This window comes from Microcaecilia unicolor, chromosome 1 (genome assembly GCF_901765095.1).
Source record: "Microcaecilia unicolor chromosome 1, aMicUni1.1, whole genome shotgun sequence".
Classification (NCBI taxonomy): Eukaryota; Metazoa; Chordata; class Amphibia; order Gymnophiona; family Siphonopidae; genus Microcaecilia; species Microcaecilia unicolor.
This window is the reverse complement of record NC_044031.1, coordinates 733,435,046-733,456,992: the sequence shown is the minus strand read 5'-3', so window position 1 is coordinate 733,456,992 and position 21,947 is coordinate 733,435,046. Positions and strand designations below refer to the sequence as shown.

General features: G+C 43.0%; 1 protein-coding gene across 1 annotated transcript in view; it reads right to left on the bottom strand.

Moving 5' to 3' along the window:
* Positions 1-3,888: 3,888 nt before the first annotated feature.
* RCCD1 (RCC1 domain containing 1) overlaps positions 3,889-21,947 on the bottom strand; it is a 35,416-nt gene continuing 17,357 nt past the window's right edge. Inside the window, exons 6-9 of the mRNA XM_030189662.1 lie at positions 20,995-21,162; positions 20,277-20,306; positions 4,864-5,044; positions 3,889-4,380 (exon numbers count right to left, since the gene is read on the bottom strand). Of these exons, the coding sequence (XP_030045522.1) occupies positions 4,875-5,044; positions 20,277-20,306; positions 20,995-21,162 (368 nt within the window). The 3' untranslated portion in view covers positions 3,889-4,380; positions 4,864-4,874. The remainder of the gene's footprint in view (positions 4,381-4,863; positions 5,045-20,276; positions 20,307-20,994; positions 21,163-21,947) is intronic.

Sequence of the window (21,947 nt, the reverse complement as noted above, 5' to 3'; positions counted from 1 at the left end):
TAGCCCAGGTGACTTAACTGTTTTCACAAAGCATAGTTGATTCATCATATGCACATGAAAATATTGGCGACACAATCAACATTGATCAGCCTTTACTACCCATGAAGAGGGACGAGGAGTGGTCTCCAATTTTGGACGGTTCAGTGACATTCAAGCAATTTTTTTTTTAGTAATCTTTTTATTAAGAACAAGCAGAGCATAGTAATACAAACTTAACAAATACACTCAAGGTTCAATCTGTAGCGTTAACTCTTGGACAATTACAGGCTACCATATACATATTGTGGTCTTATATATTATATGTGTCCAATACGCTCCCAACAAATATATCCACACACAAATTGTGGTCTCTGAGCTCTTGCTCATTCATTTTCTAATTTATTCCCTCCCCCTGCCCCTCCCTTCCCTCCCCTCTGCCCACCCCCGTCCAGGCTTTGCTTATGTAGCAGAACTGTTTGGGCCCCTCCCGGAGCCCCCGCTTAAAGTTTTATGCAAAGGACGGTGTGGGATACATTCTAAACACCGCTTCCATATATTATTATATTCCTTAGATGACTTGCCCCACAGGTTTTCTGTTCTTTGAATCTCCCACTCTGCCATTTGCCGCATATGCCTGTACCACTGGTCGACTGGCGGCGGGAGTTGACTTGTCCAGTGTTGTAATATCACCTTCCTAGCCAACACCAATGCCAACAGAACATATTGACAACCACTGTCAGCCCCTGTTCCTGCAATTCCATATCTGAATCCATCAGCATAATTCCATATGTCAACTCATAAGATCCCTGTACCACCTTTTCCAACAACTCCACCACCTTAGGCCAATACTCCTGGAGCTTGCTACAGCTGGGCCCACTGATTTCAACTGAAACACAGTCCATTGATAAAATCGCTTCAACTGTGCTCTGGAGGATGCAGAATATGTTCTTGAAATGGATGAAACCACCTTAAATCGCCACAATTCCACTTGCCCAGTCTGTGACTGCTTTTGAAACGGTACATGCTTTTATTGGTACTTTGACAGATGTACAACAGGAAGATGTTTTCAATGCTGTGGCTTGCAATCAGGACTTCTTAACATACCAGTGAATCTCACTGGTAAAATCACAATTTTTTTTCTACTGCAGATCAGTGTATTTGATGTGAAAGTTACTGCCCTTTTGTGTACTGTATAGTGTGTCTGTTGAATAAAAGCTGAAATATGAAAATAAAACCTCAAGGTCTGTCTTCTCTGCTTTTAGTATACTTTAAATGTCTACTCCTTTTAATGTCAACTCTGCTTAGTCACATGATTTGAACAGTCCCTTGAATGTGATATTAAGCTGGTTTGACTCTAGTTCTGAGCATGTGTGCCTTCTAACAGTGATCTACTCACTTTTATTTTTACTGCTCAGTCACTAAAAGCTCTCCAAATTTATTTTTTGCCACCATTGTGTCAAATTTCTTTTTCCCTCTTTCTCTCTGTGTATGTGTAGATAACATGTTTTGATCAACAGCTATATCAATTTTTTGATCAAACAGCTATATAGCATAATTGATTTAAAAATTTGATCACAGTTAATACCAATTTTAATCTCTAAATTTCTTTAGTGACTTCATCAGACCAGTCCAAAACTTGTGGGTGTTGTCCACCGACCAGCAGACAGAGACAAAGATCAAATGGATGGGCTTATGGACAAGTGGGCTGACCCTCAATTTTGCAGATTTGTTGCTTTTTCGATCTAGTACATCAATACACTGATATTTACCTATGAACAAGTTGACTAAGCTAAAAGCCAATTAATTTTGCAGACTTTCTGCATGTGATTGAATAGGCCAGTGATGGCGAACCTATGGCATGCATGCCATCGCCTCAGCCACCGGAAGTTCGTTCCCGCCGCCCTTTGAGTTCCAGGCCCCCTCCCTCCGAATTTTAAAAGTCATCTATTTTACCTCGTTGGGGTTAGGGCGGCAGCATGCAGGCGCGGCTCAGTGCTTAGTTCAGTTTTCCCTTCTCTCTCTCAGCTCTGGTCCCGCCCTCATTTCCTGTTTCCGCAAGGGCGGGACCAGAGCTGAGAGAGAGAAGGGAAAACTGAACTAAGCACCGAGCCGAGCCTGCATGCTTTTTACCGCTGCTGCCGCCCTAACCCCGACGAGGTAAGATAGATTACTTTTAAAATTTGGAGGGAAGGGACGGGCCTGAAACTCGGAGGCAGGAGGGGCAGGGGGGAGAGGGAGGGGGGATGAGGGGGAGGGATAATGCACCACCTGTTAAATTGCCCTTTTGGCACTTTGCGATAAATAATTAGATTTTGGGTTACTGTTTGGGCACTCGGTCTCTGAAAGGTTCGCCATCTCTGGACTAGGCTATTCCCCACTGGCTACATTGATAACTGGGTCAACCACCTCAGGTGTGAAAAAAAATGGGTTAGCCCAGTTGCTAAAAGACATTCCAAATAGTTCTATGCGAGTCTCCCTTTAAAGGAACTGTGCAGAAATAGATGGTCAGTAATTTTCTGTCTCCAGTAGATGGTGGATATTTGATTGGAATAGTTTTGCCTGTTTAAGTTGGTGACCTCGGGGGGGGGGGGGGGAGCGGTATTTGTGTTTTATCATTACCCGCCCTCAACGTCATGACGTTTAGACGTGAGGGCGGGGCGGGCAAGCGATGCTATTTGTTGTGTAATTGCTCCGCCCTCGACGTCATGACGTTTTTGAAGCAAGGGCGGGGCATCCTGGCAAAAGCACTTTGCACACCTTGGGACTGCAAGTGAGCATTGGCCTACTTACATGGAGTGGACAAGGCCCCACAGACAGTCTGCCCAACGTTTTGTTTCTTTTGATCCCCATAGGATGGAGGTCGCCATTGGGAAACGCACAATCTCTAATTGGCTGGCAAGTTACATTTCTTTCACTTATGCCCAGGTTGAGCTGATACTGGAGGGTCATGTCAAGGCTCAAAATGTCAGAGCCACGGCTGTGGCAGTAGCCCACTTGAGGTCAGATTCCACTGAAGAAATTTGCAAGGCTGTCACATGGTCTTCAGTCCACACATTCATATCTGATTACTGCGACAGTTGGTGTGGGCAGACAGTGTTGCACAATCTGTTTGGGGCCTAGAATCCAACTTCACTCCCCTAAGCCCATTTTATTCTGTTCCAGGTTGCACTCTCACTCAGTTTGTATATAGTTTCAGGTTAAGCTGAGTTATGTCCTCACCATTGCGCGGCCCAATTAACCAATGTTTGTTGTTTTCAGTGAGCCTGGCTGATAGGAATACCCCAATTGTGAGAATTAATGGCCTGCTTGTCCTCAGAGAAAGCGAAGATACTTACCTGTAGCAGGTAGTCTCCGAGGACAGCAGGCCTTATATTCTCACAAACCCACCTCCCATAGGCATTCTCTCCTATTTGTTTTATTTTTTTATGCTGTGGTATTTAACTGTGGTAACCTAACCATCGCAGTGGGAAGGAAGGCACTTGCGCATGTGCGGTGGAGCACATCTCGCCTCCACAAAGCTCTTAAAACTTGTTATAAGCTCCGGACTGGGCAACACCGTACCACATTACCCAATTGTGAGAATATATGGCCTGCTGTCCTCGGAGAATACCCGCCTCAAGAAAGTATCTTCGCTTTCCTCCCCAATGCTAGAGAATATCTCCCAAATATACACAGACTGATACACCTTGCTTGAATCAACTTGAGTATTTTTCAAGAAATGTATTTATTTATTAGGATTTATTTACCGCCTTTTTGAAGGAATTCACTCAAGATGGTGTACAATAAGAATAAATCGAACATGAGCAATAGACAATTATAACAGGAAAAACATTCAAATAGCAATACATTCTCCTGTTGAAGTTAATGACAGTTCTACACAAAGCTTCCATTGCATTTGCTTGGCAAGGCTTTTTTTTTTTTTTTGCATTTCAGAATCTTTATTAGGCAAAAGTTAATGAATACAAAAACACAAAGAAAACAGTACCAACTGTTGTTTGATAGCTTATAACCATCACTGAGGATAACTAAGTATTTCCCAGCACTCCTCAACCAGTCCCGCCCCATAAATGAATATAGTCGAGAGTCCATATCATAGTCTGTCTTACTCACTAGAGAACCCAAAAAATATAGTTACATACACCTCGGGCACGGTCCTGCTGACTTGTTTCTCCCCTTTGAAGTTGCCAAGTGTGGTATGCGTCCCAGACTTTATGAAAGGTAATCAACCAGCCTTTTCATATCACTGTCAATTTGGTTATCTGGTGAATACAATCCAATTTTCTCAACATCATAGCTATAGGGGGCATGATAGTTTGTTTCCAGGCAGCCACCAAGGCTATTTTACTGGTGACAAATCTGCTAGTCGCCAGTTTACGAGCATCTAATTTCATTCCATGTAGCCTAAAATGAAGCAAACAATAGTCCATAAGTATACAAGTATTGCCATACTGGGACAGACCAAAGGTTCATCAGTGGCCAATCCGCCTTAGCTGGATAGGAAACGCATCACTACTTGTTTATTTCCAGAACCAGTGTCCAGCAATGTTGTGCCTTAGGGCAAATTCACCATACGTGGTATACATCTCCAATTTCTCCACCATAACCCCATACCTTACCCAAACATATGGGCAAGGCATTGTGGGGGTGTAATACCACCCATAGAGAATATCCATTTTCAGCTAAATTACACTATAAGCAAATATTTAAAACATCTTTCCCATTGTTTATATTCATATCTGATGCCTAACTCTCACTCCTATTTCATAATATAATGCATGATAGCTACACTGTAGGAGAGCAAACACAAGATAAAGGTGAAATATATAGTCCCTCCCGCTCCCTTCCCACAGACTTGAGGAGGTTTAGTGTTTAACCATGTCTCACCTTCTGCTGTGTTACAAGCCAAACTGTCTTGGTTCATTCTCTTTCAAATGGCACAGTACAAATGTGCTCCAAGTTCCACACACCACATCCTGAACATGAAGCTGATGCTGGGAGAAATACTTTAAAAGCTTTGGCTGATCTGAACTAGCTGTGTTTCCATGTCCAAGCTGGCCATAACTGCCTAAAGGTGGAAAAGAAAAAGGCAGACCTGATAATCAGTATTAAATCTGTGCTAACTACTTTGAATCATGCTCATCAATGGGATATCAACAATCCAGAAAGAAACTGAACACCCACCTCTCAAAAATACCTAAAAAACACTAATGCAATCTAACCTAACTGTAAAATTACTACTACTTAACATTTCTAGAGCGCTACTAGGGTTACGCAGCGCTGTACAGTTTAACAAAGAAGGACAGTCCCTGTTCGAAGGAGCTTACAATCTAAATTGTAATGTAACCTAACATAATTGTAAAATTGTAAGCCACTTTGAACTGAAACTTGTTTTTAGAAATAGTGGGACACAAGAATGTATAAATAAATAAATACATACATACATATTTTAATTCTCAGTTTGTACTGCCGAGTTTCTGGCTGCTTGAAAGCACAAGCCACAACTGCTATCAATTTCAGAAGGTAAGGAGGATATTGGCTCCACTGCCTTTAAACTTTCTCACCTTCTGCCTCTCATTTGGAGGTGTTCATTTTCTCTAAGCTTTTTCAATGAAGGACTTTGTTCCTGGTATGTGACTAGTACTGAACCACATGCAGTAGAGGTGGTCTTAGGCATTAGTATTACTATATTCATCGGCTATTTCGAATTTTACTTAAAGTTAAGAAAACAGTATCATATAAAATTGCACAAAAAGATTCATGGAAGTTGGGATCAAATTTCAATATAAATTTTCAAAAATGCAAAACTGTGTTTAATCATTTTCAGGACTACTGTATATCCACTCACGCCTTTCCAAATGGCCAGAGATTGTTCATTATGCCACTGATGGAGTATACACAGCAACTAACCAAACAATTCTTACAAAAGGTAAAATTAGGTTTTACCTGCTAATTATCTTTCCTTTAGTCCCAATAGATTAGTGCAGACTTGTGGGTTATGTCTATCAACCAGCGGATGGAAACAGCTATGGAACTCGCGGCTTTTTTCAACTGAAAAAGCAGTGGAGCTCATATATAAAGAACATATAGCTGGATTACAACAGTAAAATTGACATTATCAATATCAACACTCCCACTCTCCCCCCCAAAACACCTACTGAATACAGAAGTAGCATGCATGACTGATGAAGCCAACCACAAAGGTGGGAGTATTGAATTTTACTGGTTATAATCTAACAACAAGCTAGCACGATAGTAGGCAAATAGCCAATGAAGCAACTGAATACAAGGGTAACTAAAATCATTATGGGATTTGTCAGAATTAAAAAAGAAAACGTTTAGGCAAAACAAACCCTTGGTATACAGAGAATTTAGCTGTCCTTAAAAGGGCTTGTAGAAGAACTGAGAGACTATGGAGAAAAACTAAGGACTAGTCTCATTTTGCAGTTTGGCGTTTTAATATTAGAAAATATAAGAATGCAATTTCACTAGCCAAAGCTGATTATTATGATCAACTGATAAAACAATCTGGTAACTCTTCAAAAGTTATTTAATACTTTTACCAAGATGATTAGTATAGATAATATTGTTTCTATCCCCCCAAATTTACAACCACCTGTAGTTTATCAATAAAAATCAAACAAAATAAAACATGGAAAAGAAAATAAGATTGGACATAACTTAATACAGTTCTTGATTAGCTTTCGAAGGTTGCCCTTCTTCGTCAGATCGGAAATAAGCTAATGTGGTAGCAGATAGTATATATAAGTGAGACACCCAAGCCTTACTTTGACAGTCTGACAGGTTGGGAGGGTGGGGGTGGGTAGGAGGTATGCATGGGGAAATTAAAGCACTTCACTGATATTCTAACAGGATGGGTGTGGGTAGGTGAGAGGAGGGTGATAAACAGAGACATACAATTTTATGGTTTCTAATGGGCTAGAAAACCCAGATCCTTGTTAAGTTCTGTCTGTTGGGTGTCAAAATATTCAATCATTCTGACTTCAAAGGTCTTACGTTCCTGTCGAAAGACTAGCTGATTTTTTTTTCAAATTAACGTTAATAAAATTAGGCAATATTTTAAGTTGAGTATAGAGGACTGTATTGATTATTAGCCACTCTCAGCTTCTGAGATCAGCAGTTTCCTGGGAGATAGAATTTGGATCAATTTTCCCTGGTTTTATTGAATGATGTTATGAAGTTGTTGAAAAGCTTCTCTAAGAAATCTTACAGTTTAGATACATGTCCTTCTTACTTGTAATCTGCTCCTGTGAAAATAATATCATGACTGAGAATTGATTACATTTTTGTTAAGAGAAGGCTGTTACCCTGATTCGATCTCAGAGATTGTTCTTACCCCTATACCTAAAATTGCTGTGTTGATCTAACTGTAGTTGATAATTATAGGCCAGTAACCAGGATTCCTTGGTTGACCAAGCTGCTGGAGTTTCCTGTTTATCAACAATTTTCTGATTTCATCTTTAATAATGATTTACTGCATTTTTCTCAACATGGGTTTCGTTCTTTTCATAGTACCTAATCACTTCTTCTGATCTTGACTATAGAAATTAAAGATATCTTGAGCAGAGGTGGTCAAACAATACTTTTGCAGTTTATTTTGGAAGCTTTTGATGTTATAGATCATTCTTTGATGTTTTATGGGCTCAGTGAATTAGGTATAACAGGTATGGTGATAAAATGGTTTGAAGAGTTTCTGAAAAACAGATCATATAAATTTCAGAATGGGTTAGTTTTTCGACATCTTGGCTGTCTGGCTGTGGGGTACCACAAGGGTCACCATTTTCCACACTACTGTTCAATGTTTATATGAGGAGGACATTGGGAGAGTTTTTAACCTCTTTAGGAATTTTCATTGTCTTATGCTGATGATATATTTCTTCTATGTTCTGCTTTGGATACTTTTGAAAATACTACCCTAATCACTCTCTTCCTTCTTCTCTTACCTCTCCTAATCATTACACATTAATAATTGTATCTGATATCCTGTAATGACAATGTTTCAAATCTATGTAAGCCACATTGAGCCTGCAAATAGGTGGGGGAATGTGGGATACAAATGCAATAACTAATAATAATAATAGTAAAATGTTGATAAAGAATATTTCTTTGGTTGACTCTTGGTCACAAAAGAATTTTTTAAAATTTAATAGACAAAAAAAACTAAGGTGGTATGGTTTGAAGATTTTGATTCCTTGCTCCAGAAGTCTTTACAGCTTACTACTGGGGAGGTTATAAAAATTGAGAATAAATCTAAAGTCATAGGAGCAATATTAGACTCTAGGGGTAGTGATAGGCACACTTATACGGTCTGTGCCAGAGCCGGTGGTGGGAGGCGGGGATAGTGCTGGGCAGACTTATACGGTCTGTGCCAGAGCCGGTGGTTGGGAGCCGGTGGTTGGGAGGCGGGGCTGGTGGTTAGGAGGCAGGGATAGTACTGGGCAGACTTATACGGTCTGTGCCAGAGCCGGTGGTTGGGAGCCGGTGGTTGGGAGGCGGGGATAGTGCTGGGCAGACTTATATGGTCTGTGCCAGAGCCGGTGGTTGGGAGGCGGGACTGGTGGTTGGGAGGTGGGGATAGTGCTGGGCAGACTTATACGGTCTGTGCCCTGAAGAGGACAGGTACAAATAAAAAGTAGCACATAAGAGTTTATCTTGTTGGGCAGACTGGATGGACCGTAAAGGTCTTTTTCTGCCGTCATCTACTATGTTACTATGTTACTTTGGAAGACCAAATTAATGCTCTCACGAATCCCTCTGTTGACTAAGCCACGCTAGCGGCTGCCATGCGCTAATGCTGACACAGTCCATTCATTTTGAATAGGCTGTGTCAGCCTAAACAGGGGATGATAAGAAATTTAATTTTCAATTACATCAGCTGAGGGCAGTACGTTCACCTTTGGGTGTTCAGAATTTTATAACTACTGCACAAGCAATTTTGTTACCTTATTTGAATTATTGTAACTCTCAATATGGGGGTATTGCTGTAAAACTAGTGAAAAGATTACAACTATTTCAAAATACCACAGACAGGTTAATTTTTAAGATGAATAAATTTGAAAAAGCATCTCCTCTTAGAAAACTTCACTGGCTTCCAATTTTTTCACGAATGAAGTTCAAAATTGCTTGTATGGTTTTTAAGTTCTTTGCAGGTGAAAATTCTGAGGGTGTTTCGTTGACTACAAGTAGGATTGTTCGGAATGTTTAATTTTTGACTATGGCCTTACCCAGCTGTAAAGGAATTAAGTTTAAAAAATATTTTGAATCTTCCTTCAAATTTCTGTCAGCTAGAATTTGGAATGGATTGCCAAGCTTTATTCGATGTTCTCAATCCTATTTACAATTTAGAATCATCTCTGGTGATACTGACGTAGACTATTGTTGAATTGGATCTTTATTTTTCTTTATTTGTCTGTACTATGTAATTCCACCTATCTGAGGCTCTCTTTAATATGTGATCCACAATGAATCATTATTGAGCTTGGGAATATAAGACATTTATAATAAATTATAGTAAAGTGTCTAATAACTGACCTTAAGCAGAACTCCTACGTGAGAAACAGCCAAGGCCAAAATGACAGCATACTGATTGTACACAAAAGTTAAACTGATTGAGGAAGAATGCAATATCCTGAAATAATAGAAACAGCAAACAGCCTGAGAAATAACTGTGGGCGTCTGGACTGATCTGTTGGAACAAGGAAAGAAAATTAGCAGGTAAGATCTAATTTTACCTTCCTTTGTGTCACCAACAGATCAGTCCAGACTTATGAGATATAGAAAAGCAGTTCATAACTAGGGCAAGATGCCAGATCTGCCTCTGTAGAGTAAAAGGAACTTGGTATTCAAAACCTATTTAATATAAAAATGACAGCTGCGGTTAAGGAGATCACAGATACTGAAAGATGAGAAGTAGAGGTAGTAAAAGGTGTAGGCACACATTCAGTGAAAGGCTTAAGCACAAATAGGTACTAAAAGTACGATGCTGGAGCCCCAGGAAAACTGTAAAGAATTCCATAGTAAGGGCAAGAATATAAAATAAACACAAGATACTATAATATAGAAACTAAGACTGCAAAAAGGCAACATAAGTACATAAGTACATAAGTAGTGCCATACTGGGAAAGACCAAAGGTCCATCTAGCCAGCATCCTGTCACCGACAGTGGCCAATCCAGGTCAAGGGCACCTGGCACGCTCCCTAAACGTAAAAACATTCCAGACAAGTTATACCTAAAAATGCGGAATTTTTCCAAGTCCATTTAATAGCGGTCTATGGACTTGTCCTTTAGGAATCTATCTAACCCCTTTTTAAACTCCGTCAAGCTAACCGCCCGTACCACGTTCTCCGGCAACGAATTCCAGAGTCTAATTACACGTTGGGTGAAGAAAAATTTTCTCCGATTCGTTTTAAATTTACCACAACATGTTAACCCAAAATAAAAACAGTGTGGGCTAAACTGAAGAGAAACAATGTTTTTTTTACATTAATGCTGCAAATCTCACCGAGTAAGCAACTGAAGTGAACAGCAGACAGGAATTAACTCTGAACACCCATCGAAACAAACAATACAACATAACAAAGGCTGATTTTGGTAGACAGAAAGCGCCTGCTTTGCTACCACTATGAGGAAATTAAGCAGCTCAAAGAACTATGCCATATCAAGGAAAGCATCTTGAATTCTTTTGGAGGATAGAAAAGAAAGGTTTTGTACAAATAAAGGGAGCACAGTAGACTACAGCAAGGCGATTGAGCAGTTACTGTTGAAATAAAGTACCTCGGTGCACTTCCACTACTAGTGGTTTGGGCGCTATTGCAAAAAAAAAAAAAAAAAGCAATACCTTATACATTGCAGACATAGAAACAGTAAAGAGATATGATTATTGTTCATAGTTCCAGTCTGCAGCATTCCAAGCTGGGTCAATAGTGTTGGGGGAGGAGGGAAGGGATTCAGCACCACTGAGTGTTGCTGTGACAAAACAGGGGGTTTATGAGCCTGAAAACTGTACTTCATGATTTGGCCAGCAGATGACGCTTGTTTTGAGGTTTAAAACTGTTGCAGAAAAAGACTTTCTCTTCTCCAGTTTCAGCTTATAGAACAGCAATCTGCAGTACCATTAGGCAACTACTTTCAAAATTGATGCCCTGAGCTCTGATGGGCCCTTGACTTCAAATCTAGCCTGAAGGTACTGGATTTTCTCCAGGGAGCTGAGAGAGAAAGATCTCTTTACTGAGGCCCTGTGAGCAGCTATATTTCCTGAACGCCCCAGGTAATAAACAAATGTTTAGTTAGTTTTATAATTGATCCATATTCAGTTACCTGTTATTGCTTGCTGATTTCACCTTTTTTCTGTTCACTGTTAAGTTCTGTGACAATAAACCTTATTTAGTTTATTAACTCTGCTGTCCATCCTGGTTCATGTTTTGGGGTCTGTGGATGCTTTCTGGAAATTGTGGGACCCATGGAGTGTGGCCCCAGTGTCCTAGAAATCATGAGAGTGGGAGACTAGCCCAGAGGCAAGTGGGACCCAGTCGGTAGGTGAAGGGCGCTAGTATAGAGCACGAGCCCAAGTGCAAGCGAAGTTAGGCAGACCTTTCAGGCAGGTTCTAGGTGTTTCGTGACAGTTGCCCTCTGAGTACACTCACTCCCCATACTCAACTGCTGAGCTAAAAACTGCACCAGGGGTCCAGCCTCTTGGGGCTACCCCTGCAGGAGAAAGAGAGGAAAGGAAAGGGACTTAGAGTTCTAAGTATTTCCAGACAAGCACCTTCATTTTCTTACTTTTTGTGAGTTCAACAAAAAGTTGTAGTTCAACAAAAACTACAATAAAATAGTTTAGGAGTTGACAGAGCTGAGTATCCAAGTCACAGTCCACTGGAAACAGAGGAAAAACAGAGCATTCCATAGCTGCATAATACCCTTCATGAACTACTTTCTTTTTCTGTCTCTATTCTCTGGTCATAAGAACAGAATAATAGCCATACCGGGTCAGACCAATGGTCCATCTAGTCAGTATCCTGCTTCCAACAGTGGCCAATTGAGGTCACAAGTACTAGGCAGAAACCCAATTAGTAGCAACATTCCATGCTACCAATCCCGGGGCAAGCAGTGGCTTCCCCCATGTCCATCCTAACAACAATCTATGGACTTTTCCTCCAGGAACTTGTCCAAACCTTTTAAATCCAGATACAATAAATGTTGTTACCACATCCTCCAGCAATGAGTTGCAGAGCTTAACTATTCTTTGAGTGAAAAAATATTTCTATGTAATTTCATTATTCCTCAGCGACCCTCCAGACCGGTCAAGACGCGTGGGTTATGTCCTCCTACCAGCAGAGGGAGACTGAGAAAACACTAAGCTTTTGAAGCCTGTATATATAACCTGTGCAGAACCTCCACTAGCCAGTATTTTCTCAGTCTCAGCAGAGGTAGCAGTTGACAGCCTGTGCAGTCTCCAATAATCTGGTGAGGTAGTTTGTCATTGGGTCGTAGGATTTTTTCCTTCCAAACTTTATTCTGTTGCAGTACCCTGTACGTGTGTGTGTAAAAAAAAAAAATAAAAAAAGTGCTTTGGGGCCCTGGGTCTGGTGGGGCCCAGTTTTTCCCCCTGGGGTGTTACACCTATGTTTGGGTCCCTCCCCCTGTGCTGCTCTCTATTTCTGTTTGCTTGGCAGCTTTGTGCCTCGGCTGCTTTCTCAGTATTGTAGCCTTGAGTGCCTTACAATTTCCAGATGCCAGAGTTAGAGTACGATGCCTTTAAGGTCAGTTATTCTATGTCATTTTGCTTGCCAGCTTTGTGCCTCGGCTGCTTTCTCAGTATTGTAGCCTTGAGTGCCTTACAATTTCCAGATGCCAGAATTAGAGTACTGTGCCTTTAAGGTCAGTTATTCTATTTCGTTTTGCTTGGCAGCTTTGTGCCTCGGCTGCTTTCTCAGTATTGTAGCCTTGAGTGCCTTACAATTTCCAGCTGCCAGAGTTGGAGTACTGTGCCTTTAAGGGCATTTATTTCTTTATTTTCAGCGGACCGAACGGGGGTTTTGATTCCTTGCTGGAACGAGAGAGCAGCGCTTTCTCCAGTGCTTTTGCAGTGTGAGTGAGTTTTTGGTTTGGCGCGTTTGCTGAACAGCTTTTCCCTTCCCTCGTGGTTTATGGCGGCCCAGCTCCTCCGATGTCGTGCGTGCTCGTGGCGAGGGGTAGAGGCGCCGGGCGCTCAGTGTAGCTTTGCGGTGCACCTATAAAGGTGGCTGCGGCACCCCCCGACTTGACCGCGGAGGGATCGATGGTGTCGGGAGTCTCCGGGTCAGCGGGAGCGTAGGCAGGGCCGCTGTCAGCGGGAACAGTTTCGGCGGGAACAGCCGCCATCTTGAGTCTGACGCGGCCCGTGGAGCCGGCTGGTTTTGGGCCTGCGGCCTCCGTTTTTGGCACAAAAGGGCCTAATGACGGTCCAGGAATGGTGGGCTTTCCTCCAGATTTTGTCTGGACGCGGTATCAGGCCTGGAGATCGGGACCCCCCCTCCCAATTGGAAGAGGGGGCTATTTCCGTCTTGGCTGAGAGACCACGGTTAGAGTGGTCAGAGGACAGGCAATGTTTTTCTCCTGTAGCTGCAGAAGCTGCGCTTAGTGATCTGGGGGAGTCAGATGGAATTGACGGCTCTCAGGAGCAGGATTGTTGGATTCCTGGAGAGGATCCTTCAGTAGTGCGGATTTTCCATAGAGATGAGCTGTCAGAACTCATAGATCAGGTGTCGTCCACCTTTCAGTTTGGTCCTGAGGTGGCTTTGGGGGAAACTGTCCAGGATCCGTTGGTGAAGGGCATTCAGCGTCAGGCGTGATCCTTCCCTATGAACAAGGATCTCCGGGAGATGATTTGTCAGGAATGGGATTTGCCGTGTAAGGTGGCAAAGGCAATGGCGAGGCTTTATCCCCTCCCTCAGGACGATAGGGATTCCTTTAAGGCTCCCACGGTAGATGCAGTAGTGACGGCAGTAATTATAGCTACGGCTATCCCGGTTGATGGAAGAACGGCCCTCCGTGATCCTCAGGATAGGAAGTTGGGATCTTTTCTCAAGCGTAGTTTTGTTTTGTCGGCTCTAGCCCTGCAGGCCTCGGTTTGTGGGGGTCTGGTAGCTCGGGCATGTTTTCGTTGGGCCGAGAAGCTCCTGGATGATTCGGTAGATGTTGGTTCTTCTGGGGGTCAGGAGTTAGCCGACTTGGACATGGGTTCATCCTTTTTGTCTGAGGCTTTTATGATTTGTTGCCTACTTCAGACAAAAAATATGGCTATGGTTGTGGGTCTCTGCCACTTAAGGGAGCTATGCTCTTTGGAGAAGATTTGGACAAGTTAGTGTGAGGTCTTAGTGATACCAAGGTTCTATGGCTTCCAGATTTTCGGTTCAAGGCAGGGGCCAGAACTAGTTCCTCTCGGGGACGGTTTAGGGAGGCTCAGCGGTATAGGCCGGGCAGATCGAGTGGGACCTACCCCTAGCTGTCTGTTTGTCCAATTTAGATTGTAAGCTCTGTTGAGCAGGGACTGTCTTTTCATGTTAATTTGTACAGCGCTGCATAAGTCTAGTAGTGCTATAGAAATGTTTAATAGTAGTAGGACCTCTAGGGGTCGGTTTTTCCAGCGCACACAGTTCTTTCGTGAGAGTCGTCGCGGAGGGCGTGGCTTTTCCGCGGGAGGTTAGTATTCAGGCCACAATTCCCAATGAAGGTGTGCGGGCTCAGGCTCTGGTGCATGTTGGGGCTCGGCTGAGTCTGTTTTACCAGAGTTGGGCCCAAATCAGGTCAGATCAGTGGGTTCTCAAGGTGTTTCGAGGCGGATGTGCGCTGGAATTCGAAAGCTGTTCTCCCGAAGTGTTTCTGGAATCCCTCTGTCGGTCTTGGAGCAAGAGGGCAGCAGTGAGGGACACTGCGGTGGCTGCTCGCGTTGGGAGCCGTGGTTCCTGTTCCTTCAGATCAGCAACGCTCAGAGTGCTATTTGATCTATTTTGTGGTCCACAAGAAAGAGGACACTTTTCGTCCCATTTTAGATCTCAAAAGGGTCAATGCGGCACTCAAGGTGCCCTCTTTCCGGATGGAGACGTTGCGGTCGGTCACTGGTGCGGTCAGGAAAGGAGAGTTTCTCACTTCCCTGGATTTGACGGAAGCTTATCTTCACTTTCCTTTGTGCAGCCTTTTGGTTCCAAGTTACAGGGTCCGATTCGTCGGTTCCTTGCAGAGAAGGCGCCGACGGCCCGTACTTATCGTCAGGTCCTGGGCCTGATGGCGGCGACCATAGAGGTAGTTCCGTGGGCCAGGGCGCACACGCGTCAGGTACAGTCAGCTCTGCTCAGTCGTTGGTCCCCTCTGTCGCAGGACTTGGAAATGTGTTGTCCGCTGTCGGTGGCCCCTCGTCTCAGTCTCCGCTGGTGGCTCAGTCCGCGCAATTTGGGAAAGGAATGCCGTTGGAGTCCCCACAGGGGCTGGTAATGGTCACGGATGCCAGTCTGCAAGGTTGGGGGGCACATTGTCTCAGTCAGGTAGCTCAAGGCCGGTGGTCTCGGGCAGAAGCAGAGTGGTCCATCAACCGGCTGGAAACTCGGGCCATTCGGGTGGCGCTCCAGGCCTTGACGTCGGTGGTTCGCCACAAGGCAGTCCGAGTGCTCTGTGACAATGCCATGGCAGTAGCATATGTCAACTGTCAAGGGGGGAACAAAGAGCCTTGGCGGCGCAGTTGAACTCATCTTCAGGCTCTCTTGGCAGCGCATGTGGCCGGGGTAGGTCACATAGATGCAGATTATCTCAGCAGGCACACTCTAGATCCCAGAGAGTGGTCTTTTCTTCGGTCAGTGTTCCAGTGAGTTGTGTCGGTCTGGGGACTTTCGGTGATCTTAGGGCAACGGCTCGCTATGCGCAAGTTCAGAGATTTTTTTTTTTTTTCAGTCGCTGAAGAGACCCTTGAGCGGAGGAAATCGACACTCTTCTGTTGCCTTGGCTTCGGGAGTGACTGTATGTGTTTCCTCTGTGGCTGTTAGTCGGTCGAGTAATATAGCGCATCGAACATCACTCCGGTCGGGTGATTCTGGTAGCTTCGGATTGGCAGCGTCGACCATGGTATGGAGACCTGGTGCGGTTGGCAGGGGCAGCGGCCCTGCCTTTGTTGGGATCAGTTCTGTGTCAAGGCCTGATAATCATGCTGGATCCGGCTCGGTTTTCGCTTATGGCTTGGCTCTTGAGCGGCACAAGTTGAAGAAGAAGGGGCTTTCGTCCAGTGGCTTTGCTACGATGTTGAGTTGCCGTAGACGATCCACTTCCTTGGCATATGTCCGGGTTTGGAGAATCTTTGAGCACTGGTGTGAAGACCATCGAGTTCGGCCGTTTCACTCTTCGGTGGCGGAAGTTTTGGAATTTTTGCACGATGGTGTTGATAGAGGTCTGGCCTTGTCTACACTGAAGGTTCAGGTGGCAGCTTTGTCATGTTTTCGTGGGAAGCTTCAGTGAAAGTCCTTCGCGTCTGTGCCTGAGGTAGTGCGTTTTTTGAAGGGTGTTAAGTTGCTGCGTCCGCCTCAGTGACGGATGGTGCCTCCGTGGGATTTGAAGCTAGTTTTGGATGCTTTGATCAGGCCTCAGTTTGTGCCTCTGGTATCGTCATCTTGTAAGGATTTATCTTTAAAGGCGGTCTTGTTGGTGGCGATTACTTCAGCACGGAGTGTTTCAGAGCTTCAGGCTTTGTCTTTTAGGGAACCATTTTTGTCCTTTCTGAGGGAAAGGTTTCGTTGCGGACGGTGCTTTCCTTTTTTTGCCCAAGGTGGTTTCCGAGTTCCATGTTAATCAGGTCATCTCTCTGCCAGTGTTGGGTGATATGGCTGGAGATTCGGAGCAGCGTGGTATTGCCAAGCTGGATGTCAGGAGAGTTTTGAGTTGTTATCTCTCTGGAACTCAGGACTTCAGAGCCTCTGACCGTTTGTTCATTCTTCATGGTGGCCCAAAGAAGGGTGCAGCGGCTCCTAAGGTGACCATAGCACGGTGGTTGAAGGAGGCGGTTGCATCTGCTTACTTGGTGAAGGGTCCTGTGGTGCCTAGGGGCTGGTCTGCTCATTCCACTAGGGGAATGGCAGCCTCGTGGGCGGAGAATAGTATGATTTCTCTGTTAGATATTTGTCGGGCTGCGGTTTGGTTTTCGTTGCATTCCTTTGTGAAGCATTATAGGATTCCTGTGCATGCAAAGGACGAGGTGCACTTTGGGGCAGCAGTTTTGACCTCTGGCCTTAGTAGGTCCCTCCCATAAGTTAGTTACTGCTCTGGTACGTCCCACGCGTCTTGACCGGTCTGGAGGGTCGCTGAGGAAGGTGAAATTAGATCTTACCTGCTAATTTTCTTTCCTCTAGACCCTCCAGACCGGTCAAGAGCCCGCCCTGTCTGTATTGGAGGCCAGGAGGTGTGTTTGTTGGATAATTCTTGGCTGCTGTAAATTGTTGTTTCTCTAATTGCAGACTGTTTATTTCTGTTTTGTGATAGGAGTCCGGGACAGGTGGGGCTCTTCTTTGATAGTCCACCTGTAGAAGCCCAACTGTTTTATCAAAGGCAAAGGAACATGTTTCCGTAAGAGCAAGCGGAAGATGTTTCTTGTTTTTGCAGTTTACTGTGACCACGTACAGGGTTGCTAGTTGTTGTTAGTGTTTTTGTTTCTCTGCTTTGTCAGGGGTATACTGGCTAGTGGAGGTTCTGCACAGGTTATATATACAGGCTTCAAAAGCTTAGTGTTTTCTCAGTCTCCCTCTGCTGGTAGGAGGACATAACCCACGCGTCTTGACCGGTCTGGAGGGTCTAGAGGAAAGAAAATTAGCAGGTAAGATCTAATTTCACCGTCTTTGTACTTTTTGAAAGAGTGAAAAATCAATTCTACCTGTTCTACTCCACTCAGGATTTTGTAGGCCTCAATCACATCTCCCCCTTAGCTGTCTCTTTTCCAAGCTGAAGAGACCTAACCTCTTTAGCCTTTCCTCATATGGGAGGAGTTCCATCCCCTTCATCATTTTGGTCGCTATTCTTTGAACCTTTTCTAATTCTGTTATATCTTTTTTTGAGATATGGCTACCAGATTTGAGTGAGGTTGCACCACGGAGAGATAAAGAGGCACTATAATATTCTTGGTCTTATTTACCTTTCCTAATAATTCTTGGCATACTGTTTGCTTTTTTTGGCCACCACTTAACACTGGGCAGAACATTTCAGTGTATTGTCTACAATTTATTTATTTATTGCATTTGTATCCCACCTTTTCCCACCTATTTGCAGGCTCAAATTGGCTTACAGAGTGTGGTTATGACAATCATTTCGTGTTAACAGGTACATTTCTTATAGTTTGAATATTGTTAAGAGAAGATAAGCATATACGTTTCTTGATGCTGAGTACAATTATTGATGTTTAAAGATTGGGTAATGGAGGATAGACAGGGAAGAGTTATGTCAGTTAGAGGTGAGGTGTGGTCATTGTGTGAGCTGTTGAAGTGGTTTGTAGGTTATGTATTTTCCTTGTATGCCTTTTGGAAGAGATGAGTTTTCAGAGATTTGCGGAAGTTAGTTACATCGTCAATAGGTTTCAGGTCTGTAGGAAGATCATTCCACAGCTGCATGCTCAAGTAGGAAAAGGTGGTGGTGTGTGTCAGTTTGTATTTCAGTCCTTTGCAACTGGGGAAGTGTAGGTTGAGATATTTGCAGGAGGATCTTACCGCGTTTCTGGGAGGCAGGTCCACAAGGTTTAGCATGTAGATTGGGACGTCTGCGTGTATAATTTTGTGTACTATCGTGCAAATCTTGAACTCGACACGTTCTTTGAGTGTTCTACAATGACATCTAGATCTTTTTCTTGAGTACTGACTCCTAAGGTGGACCCTAGCATCAGGTAATTATGATTCAGAATATTCTTCCCAATGTGCATCACTTTGCATTTGTCTACATTAAATTTCATCTGCCATTTGGACGCCCAGTCTTCCAGTTTCCTAAGGTCTTCCTGCAATTTTTCACAATCCACAAATGTTTTGACAACTTTGAATAGTTTTGTGTCATCTGCAAATTTAAACACCTCACTAGGATATGTAGGGGGAAGAAATTGAAAACTGTTGATGATACGTTCATTGATTGTATCGCTCAAATATATTCTTTTTTTTTTTCAGAGTGTGTTATGTCACATCAGCTATGCGAATGCAATGATGTATTTCTCAGAGTGTCATCAATAAAAATGTTAAAACTTAAACACCTCACTAGTCATTCCGATTTTCAGATAATTTATATGTTAAATAGCACCAGTCCCAATCCCTGTGGCACTCCACTATTCACTCTCTTCCATTGAGAAAAATGGCTTTTTAACCCCATCCTCTGTTTTCTATCCAATAACCAATTCCTAATCCACAGAAGGTCATGGTGAACAGACATAAGCCACAAGTCTGATCTGTTGCTTACACTAAGAAAAGTCGTTTTCCCATTCTCGACTTAGTAGAATTGAAAATGGATCCATATTCTTTATTTTTCTGTTACTTTTTCCTTGTGTCCTAAATCATCTAGTCTTTGGGATCCTTAATGTTATTAAACACAAAAGAGTCAATTTGCAGCACTGTGGTGAGTACATAATTGCAATACAACTTCTGACTCCTGAAAATGCAGGTAACAATCTGTACAGATAAACATATTTGTAGAAAACCTCTCTCTGCTATTTTTGGGTTCAGATTTGAATGCATACCTTATACAGACACTAATAGTATTCAATGGCTGTTTAACTTTTGTCATTACTCCCAGATTGCCCAAAATCCCATACCACTTTAATCACAACTTTTGACCATAGAGCAACTAATCTGTACGTAAAGAGCATTTAAAAATTCCCAAGAACTTATGCGGCCGGCACTCAATATGCTTTCAAATATCAAGCTTAAGGATTATGGATCAAGGGCATGCAGGAACTGTCACTCCTGCCACTGATCTATTCTCTGAGGTCAAGCAGTTCACCATAGTCACATACATGGATGACATTATGGGAAAACGGGGCTTAAATACACAGCCCTGGTGACCTAAGTAACAAAAACCAAAGCAAAATTTTGAGAGCAAACATATGGTCTGCTGGTCTCGACAGAAAACAAACAGCCAAGAATTGCAGTGCTTGCTCAATAGTCCATCTTTTTCCTTGAAAACTCAGGAAACATGATCAGTGGCTTCAGATGTATCATGGCGACTGGCAGGGTGCTTTCTTCACAGAAGCAACATTCCTTTCCCTTCCCACTTGAGTAAGGGGAGCTCTCTTACTTACCCCATCCCCAGGTGCAAAGGCTGCCATTTCCTAAAATCAAGCAGAAAAAGGTACATTTCTTACAGTTCTCTCCAATAATAAAAATGTCTAATTCAAGAAACAGATAGCAGTATCCTTTGCTCATTCAGTACCAAGCTGCTGAAGGAAGCTATTCTAAATCCCAGTGGGGAGCTCACACTGTATCTACAGAACATACTGTGGCAAGCATTAGTACCGCAGACTCTGTATCTACTTTGGATGTGGCATAGCCACAGAGATATCAAAATAAAATGTTCACAGGTTGTTGGCTACCGCCACCCTGCGTTTAAAATCCACCCCTTTTCACCTGCTCCATCAAAATGTACCGTGAATCCAACAGAAGGGCACATTTTCACAGTTTTATTATCTACCTATAGCAACAAAGCAAACACATTCCTTCTTTGAACTTGATGTCTAAAACAAAAAAAAAATAATAAAAGGGGGGGAGGGGAGGCAGAATATTACTCAATTACTCAAAAAATAACCAGGTTCATTGGCAATGGAATAGTAACATGATAGGTAACGGTCAAACCTTCATCACCCACTTGTATTGCCAAAAAAAAACCCTCTTCATAAAAATCAATTAGACAAAAACATATCCCTTTTCTGTTTGGAAATTATGCAGGGTCAGTAAAGCCCTGAAGGTATAAAGCAACTGTCTTGTAAATATAACCAGTTAAATAAAAGAAGTTACACTTACGTGTCACAACTGCTGTATGGCGTGACCCACAGCTGGCCTTGTGAGCTGCTGCCCCTTCTGGTAAATCCAGCAGGGCAGGAAAGGCCTGGATGGAAATGAACTCAACAGAAATGTTCTCGCTGGCTTTCTGAGCCTCTTCTCCATGGGAACTCTCCACAGCATTGCTTCCTTTAAAAACAAAATCAACAAAAATCATGTCTCATCCAACTTGTTCGGTGTCTTTATTATTTATGTTTACAGTTTATGCATTAAACCCTGATACAACCTGTTGGTGAAACATGTTGGGTTTTTATGTAATCATTAATAATACAAAATATATATATACATAATTTTTTTTTAACTGCACACACTCCCTCCCCCCCCCAACATACATCCACATATATACACATACCAACTTCTCCCCATACATCCTGATTTCTCATATACTCTCATCCCTCACCACATCTCTGCAACACACGCTGGCTAATTCTACATCCCACTGGACCAGTTGTCTTCTTTAAATTTTAAGTCAAGGCAGCTTTGGGTCCAAAAAGACGGAAGGAGAGTCAACAAACATCTTCCTATACTGGGTCACAACACCAACCAATGAGTGCTGACATTCATCTCCACCAGAACACCTAGCCTCGGTCATGTGTATAGAACACATAGTCCCTCTTCAAATACAGGATAAGTGACCACAAACTAAAAGTACTAATGCAGACAAAAATTCAACTGAACCTCTTAAGTCCCAGACTCTGCATGCAGCACAACACTAAAGAAATAGAAAGAAATGCATTTCCTGCTGTATAGTGTAAAATATAAAGACAGAAGATATAAATTCTCAAAACTGGTTTCTCATTTTCCTCCATGCCTGTGCTCTTAACTCTGACTCCAAGCCTCCTGTCCATTTGCTATTTCTTTTCTCTCCTCCTTTCTTCTTCACTTCACATTCATCTCTGGCACTAATCTCTCAT